This window comes from Cebus imitator, unplaced genomic scaffold, assembly GCF_001604975.1.
Source record: "Cebus imitator isolate Cc_AM_T3 unplaced genomic scaffold, Cebus_imitator-1.0 Scaffold80, whole genome shotgun sequence".
NCBI classification, from domain to species: domain Eukaryota; kingdom Metazoa; phylum Chordata; class Mammalia; order Primates; family Cebidae; genus Cebus; species Cebus imitator.
In genome coordinates this window covers 512,367-522,938 of record NW_016107395.1, presented here as the reverse complement: position 1 = coordinate 522,938, position 10,572 = coordinate 512,367, and the positions used below count along the sequence as shown (strand labels likewise).

General features: G+C 40.9%; 1 protein-coding gene across 1 annotated transcript in view; it reads right to left on the bottom strand.

Annotated features, from left to right (window-relative positions):
• The window catches only part of C7 (complement C7), a 71,705-nt gene that overhangs the window by 16,808 nt on the left and 44,325 nt on the right, over positions 1 to 10,572 (bottom strand). The window contains exons 11-14 of the mRNA XM_017533129.2: positions 8,479 to 8,707; positions 7,105 to 7,276; positions 4,564 to 4,651; positions 1,812 to 1,944 (exon numbers count right to left, since the gene is read on the bottom strand). Of these exons, the coding sequence (XP_017388618.1) occupies positions 1,812 to 1,944; positions 4,564 to 4,651; positions 7,105 to 7,276; positions 8,479 to 8,707 (622 nt within the window). The remainder of the gene's footprint in view (positions 1 to 1,811; positions 1,945 to 4,563; positions 4,652 to 7,104; positions 7,277 to 8,478; positions 8,708 to 10,572) is intronic.

Here is a 10,572-nt window from a genome sequence, read left to right as displayed (position 1 = left end):
ATTATTAGTCATTAGAAAAAAAAATACAAAAATAGGCCAGGGAAGGTGGCTTATGCCTATAATCCCAGCATCTAGGAGGCCAAGATAGTTGGATTGCCTGAATTCAAGACTTCAAGATCAGCCTGACCAGCAAAACCCTATCTCTACTAAAAATGCAAAAAATTAGCCAGTCGTGGTGGCACATGCATGTAGTCCCAGATACTCAGGAGGCTGAGGCACAAGAATCACTTGAACCTGGAAGGTGAGATCACACCACTGCACTTCAGCCTGGGCAACAGAGTGAGACTCTGACTCAAAATAAAAAATAAAAATAAAAAATAAATAAACAGGATATCACTATGCACACTATACACCATTATGGCTGATGATATCAAGTGTTAGTAAGCACATAAAGCAATGACTTCTCAGATTATGGCAGAGATGTAAAACAACCACTTGGAAGCCTGGCAGCTTCCACTAAATCTAAAAGGATGTACCCCAATGCATGAATACCCAATTACTCAGAAATTTCACTAATAGGTATATTCCCAAAGGGAGAAATATATGTATGTGTGTGTGTGTGTGTGTGTGTGTGTGTGTGTGTATACTAGGGCTTTCCTCATATAGCATAGAGCAACTGATTTAGGAAAAATATATCCCTACAGCTCTATTTATTTGCTGAACTTATACTGCAAGTGAGGTAGAAACCAGAGTAGTTTTCAGGTGGTACTGCATGCAGAAGCTCTTATTCAGATGCTGTATCCTAACAGAAAAGGATGCAAAGCATTTAAGGAAGTTGATTGATTGCAGTACATCCTGAGTAACTGTGCTCTAAAGAATATCCTGAGACAACAGATGTTGGAAAGGATGTGGAGAAACAGGAAAGCTTTTTCTGTTGTTGGTGGTGGTGGGTATATAAATTAGTTCAACCATTCTGGAAGACAGTGTGGAAATTCCTCAAGGACCAAGAACTAGAAATACCATTTGACCCAGCAATCCCATTACTGGGTATATACTCAAAGGATTATAAATCATTCTATTATAAAGACACATGCACACATATGTTTACTGCAGCACTGTTCACAATAACAAAGACTTGGAACCGGCCCAAATGCCCATCAATGATAGACTGGATAAAGAAAAATATACACCATGGAATACTATGCAACCATAAAAAAGGGTGAGTTCATATCCTTTGCAGGGACATAGATAAAGCTGGAAACCATCATTCTCAGCAAATTGACACAAGAACAGAAAACCAAATACCACGTGTTCTCACTCATAAGTGGGTGTTGAACAATGAGAACAGATGGACACAGGGTGGGGAACATCACACACCAGGGCCTGTCAGGAGGTAGGGGATAGGGGAGGGATGACAGGGGGTGGGGGTATAGGGGAGGGATAGCATTAGGAGAAATACCTAATGTAGGTGACAGGGTGATGAATGCAGTAAACCACCATGGCACATGTATACCTGTGTAACAAACCTGCACGTCTGCATATGTACCCCAGAACTTAAACTATAATTTAAAAGAAGAAGAAGAAGAAGAATGTCCTAATGGTCTTCATCTAAATAGAGTTCCCTGGCCTATTTTAATTTGCACCGGAAAGTTTTAAATAATAAAATTGACCTCAGTGAATGGAAGCATTACCAACTAGAGAAGGCTGTGGGCTTATTCAAGTCGCTCCTAAAACTTAAACAGGATCGTGTCAGACTTTCAGGAAAGAAAGGCCAACACATGGGCCACGTGGTGAGTGTTAATTATCTTGGTTCATTCTCTCCCATGTTATTTTCTCGTCTTAAATTACAAACTACAGCTGACACCACTCACTCTGACAATGCATTTCCCCAACCAGCCACCGTAAATCTTCTCCACATCTGGCCACTGGGTTTCCAACAAGAGAGTATCCTTCATTGCAAGTGTACAGTACATTTTTCCCCACAGGAAATGTTGTACCTTCATCCTAAACAAAAATAAAAGATGGAAAGGGAAAGAGTTTGTCTATTTTGCATGAACAAAAGGTTTCTTTACATATATTTGGCCTATGAATCACATTTTCTTTTCATCATCAGGCAAGCTACATTTAAATAACTGATTTAGAAAAGTGTCTCTAAAAACATTTTCCCCTATATAGTCAATAACACTAGTACCACCATGAATTGAAATAGAACTATTATTGCCACTGCCTATTACGTATTGATTGCCCCCAAAATACCAAGTACTATACTAAGCATTCTACTAAAATCACTTTACGCCGTCCAAATAATTTATTTTCCTTTTAGGAAAAATCAGTTCTTTATCAGATTTGGGGAACATCTTTGTCAGTCAGCTCTTCATATTAAGGTATTACTGGGCTGGGCTCAGAGGCTCACGCCTGTAATCCCAACACTTTGGGAAGTTGAGATAGGTGGATCACCTGAGGTCAGAAGTTCAAGACCAGCCTGGCCAACATGGCAAAACCCTGTCTCTGCTAAAAATACAAAAATTAGCTAGGCGTGGTGGCGCATGCCTGTAGCCCCAACTACTCAGGAGGCTGAGACACAAGAATAGCTTGAACACGGGGAGCAGAGGTTGCAGTGAGCCAAAATAGCGCCACTGCACTCCAGTCTGGGCGACAAAGCAAGACTCTCTCTCTCTCAAAAACAAAACAAACAACAACAACAACAAAAACAATGTATGAGCTGTTCATTGGCAATACTGCCTACAAAATGGCAGCATGAACAGTCAGAAATTTTCCAATCCAATCAGTCTGCTCATGAAAGTTTAAGTTATGCTCGCTGATAACTTTTAGGGGAAGCATAATGTTGATCTTCCCCCATCCTACCCTCCCACTCCACGCTGTATATATGGAATGCTGCTGGGGTGGGTCAGATTGAGGAAAGTTTCATTAGCCTGTAATGCCGGGAAGTGAGCTTTCATGGTGAAGAAAGGAGGAATTTGAAGTCTGAGCCTGTGGGTGGATGAGGGGTAATCACACTCATTCGGGGTCTCTCTTGGTTCCTTTCCTTACTGTTCTCATTCTCTTCCACCCAAGGGGATGGTGAAAAAACTCATGCTTGGGAAAGGGCTTAGAGCTGATGCCTAAACCAGCTCTGCTCTAGGGATCAGAACAAGATTTCCTGGTATCTCCTTCCCATTGTCGTGCTGCACGTCCTGGCCCGATCTGGCTCTATCATGGAAGTTGGTAGGAAACAGAGGGCCCAGGTTGATGCTGAGGTTTGAGGGAAATGGGGAGAGGCACATGTTCTGTTTTGATTCATGATCCTATTCCTTCCTCTACCATGCAAAAAAAAAAAAACAAAAAAAACTTTTATATGAGGAAGTCTGATTCAACAGGGCACAATTGTGGCTGTATATCATAATCACTTGTAGACATTAAAAAATAAACTCTCAGGCTGTACTCCCAACTTATCAAATCAGAAAATGTAGAGGACAAGGGAGAAACAGCAATCTCAGTTCCCTGAGTAATTGGGATACAGCCAGTCCATAGAGCAATGTTTGGGACTCCTGGCTCCTAAAAGGACACCACACACAATAGAGTGGTGGACAGCAGCTTCATGGTTTGCTAACGTGCATGAGTTTGCTTGGCCTGTTTCTCTGAGCGTCTGTTCCATTCAGGAACTCCATGAATTATGGTAACTCTGGTAGGACAGAATGGGTATTAGAGATGTTAGGTTCATTCTCTATCTCTCTCTGTCTCTCTGTCTCTCTGTCTCTCTGTCTCTCTCTCTCTCTCTCTCTCTCTCACACACACACACACACACACACACACACGAGAACACACAACTTTCATCTCCCAATAGTGCCTACATTTACGTTTGGGGAAACCTCAGTAAATTTTCAGTGAACTCATGTTCAAAGGCCTGAGATTTGAAAAGCACAACCTCACATGAGGAAAGCAGGGCAGGCAACAGGGAGCAAGCCCTCATGAATAGCATCCTGTGTGAGCCATGAAGACGCACCACTGGGGCTGCAGGTCAAAGCCTCGTCACAACGGCTGAGAGCAGCACTAATTAAAATACCCCCAAAACCAAGAACAACAACAGTTCCCAGAGTGACAAAAAGCAGGTGACTACTCTTCTTTCCTGAATAGGAAAGTTCAATTGCTCAAAGTAACATGATCCATATCTCACTAGCCACTGCTAACTGTCTTATTGACTTCTGGAATAAACCTAACACTTCATCTCAGGGACTACACTTATGAGGAATAAAAAAAGACTTCTCTCCATGGCAAAAATAAGAGAAGTTCTCTAAGTTAAAGAGCAAGCTTGCAGATTCGCGGTTTGGTGTTTAGGGTGGCAAAGTTCAGTAGCCCTCTGGCATGATTACGTTTCTGAGTCACTGGGCGGCAGCACTGATTTCCCACACCACAGAAGACACACTGTATCTTACAGAATTCAAATCACCTTGGGCCAAGGAAAAAAAGTCACATACTAAAACCCTTACCACTAAAACTAAAATGCACATATAAAATATTTTTAGCATGGCTTCACCATGGAAGAAAAAAATGGATTGAGGGCTCAGTAGAGAGATAGAAGTTGGAGAATTACAAAGGGAAAAAAAAAAAGCTTTCATAACCAACTTGAACGAATCCATCTTTCAAGGCAGGAGGGGATGGACAGAATTCCGTTGGAACCAAAGACAAAGGAAAGCAATGTGGTTCAAGCATTCTGAAAGGAAAAGAAAAACACATGTAATTAATATGATTGATTTGCACAGTATAACAATTATTTTGCATTACATTGGATTTCTCCTTTGTATCTGGAGGAACTCCATTCATATAAGTACATTGCTGTGATATCTTTGTCATTCTTAGAACCAAATATCTGCTTACATCCTGTGGTAGAAAACTCAAACACAAACTCAAGCTACCAAAAGACAGTGATTTAAACAGCTGCTAGGTCAGTAGCATGAAAAGCAAACAGAATGAAAAAAAAGGAAGTCTTAGGCCAACACACTACTTTCTGTTTCTAGAGGTCACCTGTTTCAGAACCTAGTTTTCCTTCTGTTTGGTTCTGAAATTCATTTAACACAGGATTAACTCCGTATTGAAAATAAGATAATTGGGCAAGGCGCGACAGCTCACGCCTGAAATCCCAGCACTTCGGGAGACAAAGGCGGGCAAACATCCTGAGGTCAGGAGTTCCAAGACGAGCCTGGCCAACAAGGTGAAACCCCATTTCTACTAAAAATACAAAAATTAGCCAGGCATGGTGGCAAAAACACCTGCGATCCCAGCTACTTAGGAGGCTGAGGCAGGAGAATCGTTTGAGCTTCGGAGGCGGAGGCTGCAGTGAGCTGAGATCGCGTCACAGCATTCCAGCCTGGGTAACAGAGTGAGACTCCATCTCAAAAAAAAAAAAAAAAAAAAAAAAAAAAAAAAAAAAAAAAAAAAAAAAAAAAAAAAAAAAAAAAGAAGATGGTAATTAGAGTTAGTGACCTCAAGAGAGGTAACACAAAATTATAACTACCTTTTACTAAGCATTTACTATGTGTCAGGCACCATGGCAGTTGCTCTGCATACATACATTATCTCAATTCATACAGCAACACCATGGGATACATGGAAAAAACAATGGCAGGGAAAATTTGAATAATTTGTCCAAGATTATAATAACTAACAAATACCAGAGCTGGATTTACGTCTAGTCAATTAGGCTCCTACAATTGTACACCTTCTACCTCTCACAAGGCAATAGAGGGAATAGGAAGTCTTAGTGTTTTTTTCTGAACATGGATAACTGATAGCATGTTATTTGGTGAAAGCAAGTTTTAATAAGGCTTGGAGTAAGGATCTTAAACCTAAAAGGAAGATGGGAGAACAGAAGTCCTAATATCATCCCACAAGTGCCAATCCTGACACTTTACCGTCACCATGACCATCTTTTGGGGCAGCTTGTAATTATGATAATGATGTCATCTGTCATTAAACAATGGTTTTCAAGACTGTCTCGAAGGTCAAAATAACACCAATATTACCTCCACTCCAGAGACACAAAACCTGAGAGAAAGCAGTACAAACAGCCTGGGAGTGTTGCCTCCTTCTCAGCTGAGTTCCTTATAATTTTGCCACACTTTGAGGAAACTGTGGCTAGTTGAATTTTCCTATTTGTACCGAGGAGGAAGACACTCCCCTCCCCTGAGCACCAAGAGTGAAAATCTCTTCAATGCCTTTCTTAGGATGCACCTCTCCTCCTAGCTTTATGTTGAAAAACAGGAAAAATCGCATCCTCTTAGGCAGAGACCTCCTCCCAGACCCTCATCCTCCCAGAAACGTGCACAGCAGCCAGCACCCTCTGCCCACTAGCATTCATACGCTTGCCAACTTCCTCAGTCAAGAGATACTGATTAACGCCAGGTCACAAGGCACCAAAGACAGAGTTAAGGCTTCCCACCTCCCTATGCTTCTACCAGATAGCCAAGCACCTCATCTCTTTCTTCAACTCACATGACCTTTAAATTATCTTGCTAGAACATTTTGCCAACTGCAGTTAGCAAAAATTACTAAGGACAATGTAAAACAGTGTGTGGCATAAAGAATTCTGACCCAGTGGTATGATTCATCAATTGAGCATTTTTGAGATGGCTTTTGCAGGGTCCTGACAAATGGGAAGTTAGTGCCAGGCTACTGGGTTCACCTGCCAAGATATTCCCCATCTCAAGAATCTGGCTCTATGCTTAATCCAAAAGATAAATGAGTAAGAATGGTATATCTGAAAAGTAATACAATCTTTACTGAATGCTTAGTAATCACTTTAATTCTGAAAATAACAATAAACAGATAATCTTATTATCAGTATACCTACTATTATCATTCTAATTTTAGAGACGCGGCCAGTAACTTGCCCAAGGTCACACAGCCTGTAGGTGGCAAAAACGGATAATCATATCCACCCAGGTGTACTACTCCCAATTACCCAGCCTTTTGTCACACTTGTGTCAGGAAAACCTGAAGCACACAGAGCAGGCTCCTTCAACTCTCCCTGGTACTACGGGACAAAGCAGTCCCTGGAAAAGCAGCCACTTAGCTTCTAAATCTCTTGACAGCAGCAATCGTGTGTTCCACACTAACTGCAGAGGGCACTGTATTCTATGCAACTGCCAGGGGTCGGGACTCCATTACCTCAAGTGCTCCAGCTCCTCATCTTCACATTGCGTGCTTTCTGTTGTTTCTCCAATGCAGGATCTCCCACCCCCACTGGGAGGTGGGTTATTGCATTCTCGACTTCTTGTTTTCTTCCCTTGAACACAGGGGTTCCAAGAGGACCAGCAACTCCAACCTCCATCAACCCCTCCTACAAGATGAAAAAAGAGGTTGTCCAATAAGTTCTTAAAGAGGAGGAATTGGGAGCTTAGTGCTGTGCTTCCTGCTAACAAGTTAACTGGAGGAAGAGATCATTCTAGATATCGATTACCTTCACTCTTCATTGAGGTTTTCTACAATGCTCAGAATGGTTCTGCACACAGACTAGCAATGTCCATGTTACAGTTGCATTAGTGAACCTCTTGCAACAATATCTTTAATTTGTTGATTATTTTACAACTGTTTCAAAGCACTTTCATGTACATTGTATCATTTATTTACTTCTCACAACAGTGAATGCAGGTGGGCAGGAAGTTTGTTACCATTCTATTTAGACAGCAGGAGGGGGTGCTTCCACTTTAATGGATAAGGGGAAATCCAAGCCACAAAGGAATGAATCACACTGGTAGAATTTTAATTTACCAGAACAGGCCACTTGGAGAAACATTTGGGAATAAGGATGCCTTCATAATGCTTGTCTATAAGCATCTATAGTTTAGTTTTATATTTATTCATTTATCATTTATTTAGTGACTTCTATGAATCAAGCCTTTGTCAAGCTCTGGGAATAAAGAAAGGAATCAAACAGCCCGAGATTCAGTAATGAGCTTTCTAAAAGAGACAGACATGTAAATAAACACAGAAGCAAAAGTATACAGACTGTGGTCATACTTTGACTACTCATAAAGTCAATTTCACATAGCCCTGTACTAAGTGCTTGAAGCATCATACACACTGTAGAGCACACAGCAGATGTTCAATAAATATTTGTGAGTGATTGATAGAATAGAAACACCATACATCATACAGAATAGAAACACCAACATTTCAAAGAGCATGCCATCAGAAAGTTTAGGCAATGCAAACACACAAGTTCCATAGACCTTTGATACAGCAGAATCTTACTGAGATAATTACAGAGGATGGAAGGTGTTTCAATCATAACTCTATTCTAATAGAGAATGAGGAGTGGAGGGCACAGTGGGGCTGTTAGTTCAGATGGATAAATAGAGATAACAGCAAACAGCCTTAACCTTAGTAGCTACAACCTGAAAGTGGGGAAGGGAGGGAAGATTCTAAATTCATATGAGACTTCATCTCTCCATACACAAAGAAGCATCTCAAGGAGCAGACAGACAGGGTAATTCCCTTTCAATGTGTACAGGGTGACTAGAGAAAATTCACCCCACTGACCTGCTTGATTCCCTACGAGGACTCCTTTCTCACATGCTGCACCAAATGTGTATGGTTTGCAATGGCACACACAATGGGTCCCCTCAACGGTGGCCAAGCCACCATTTTGACAAGGCTGGCAATGACAGGGGTCAAATTCATCCAGATACTCTTCAAGAGCCCGTTTCAGGTATAGTTTTTTCACAGAGGCACAAGGTACTTCCTTTACCAGTTCATATAAAGGTGTCAGCTATAGAGATAAAGACATCATAGTGTGTAATCAGGGATTTAGGCAAGAATATTTTGCTTTTCATGTTTAGGGTCAACTCTCATTAAAACAACATCAAAAGCCACGGGTAAGTTTGTTACAATTGTTTGTTATTCAAATACAAAAGAAAACAGTGCACTCTCCTTGCAACAAAATCAAGACAAATTTAGGGAAAACTAGGATCAGATAGTGGAAGAATTTTTTTATATTTTTTGTGCATGCATAAAATTAAAAAAAAAAGACATTCATTTTCTAGTTAATGAAGATTACTTTGAAGATAATACATTACCATCCCTATTGAAGACAGAAGAAGAGTAAATGTACTTCAATTACAGCAAAGAAGCAAGTGAAATTAAATTTAGAATTAAATTTCCTGACTGAGAGATTTAACATGTCTCTTAGTGGAAATTATGGATTCTTTCCTCATGGAGAAATTTAAAACAGGTAAACATTATTACTTTGTGTTGGATATTTCAGAAGAAAAGCAACTTTGAAATCACAGATGTACTGACTCAACTTTAACAGTCTGCTCTCTCAGGAACAAAAACATCTCTGTTTTCTAGCATTTGTCAGTTTCTGCAGTGTAGCTACTCTCACCATATCCAATTCAGGCTGCCACCACGATGCCTGAAGTGGGAAGAGATATGCACCATTGGTTCCTGAGAGCCCGAGCTCTTCTGAACACGATGGCTTTGCATTGCCATATACCTGTACCTGCATAGTGCCTTTCCTTTCTCTGTTCCTTTTTTGCCCTGCTAAAAAGTTAGCACAACTATGATAATTTACAATCCTGTGTGCAAAAGTGCATAGAGACTGTTGAAGAATGTCTGCTTTTCTCTAACCAATAATTTAGCATTTCTAAAGATTTGTATGGGATGCTGACAATGCATACAGGCCATTTTGAATATTAATAGATGGTCCTTTCAGATAAGACTTTCTAGGAAAAACTCACCCTCCCTCCCTCATTTGTATTTGGAAGCCAATGGGTACTGTATGGTGTTAGGAGGGGACTTGAGGACCTATTGCAATTTTTGTGTTTATAAAATGTATCTCTGAAAATCAGGCTTTGCCTGGGACATCGTTTGACTTTCATGCAGGGAATGGATTATAGAATCAGTTCTGCTATAATATTTGCTTTGAAAAGGTGAATTTATTCCATTGAGATTGATATAATGGGAAAATTTTGAGCATGGGGTTTTCTTAGGTACAATTTTGTCCACATGAAACACAGGATCAACACAAAAAGCTTCACACACCTGAAACAAGCCATATAGGAATATACAAAACTCACGTGTATGCATGTGCATGCACACACACACACATGCACACACATTCACACACCCCTCAGCATCTATGTCAGTTCATTTCCTGCATTATAAACTATATCTATCCATATCCACTATTACAAATGTCTGGCAGGTTTCTAACTGCTGTCCTTCTACTACTTCACAGTAACTTACAAGCCCTAACCCTTCCAGCACCTAGAAAGCTTGCGGTCTTTTTCTAGGTAATTCGCCACAATTATTGTACTACAGATACAGTTTTTTTTCAGATGGAGTCTCATTCTGTCGCCCAGGCTGGAGGGCAGGGGCGCGATCTCAGCTCACCACAACCTCCACCTCCTGGGTTCAAGTGGTTCTCCTGCCTCAGCCTCCTGAGTAGCTGGGATTACAGGCGCACCACCAGGCCCAGCTAATTTTTATATTTTCAGTAGAGACGGGGTTTCACCACGTTGGTCAGGCTGGTCTCGAACTCCTGACATCGTGATCCGCCCACTTCAGCCTCCCAAAGTGCTGGAATTATAGGCGTGAGCCACTGCATCCAGCCACATTTTTAAATAATTTAAC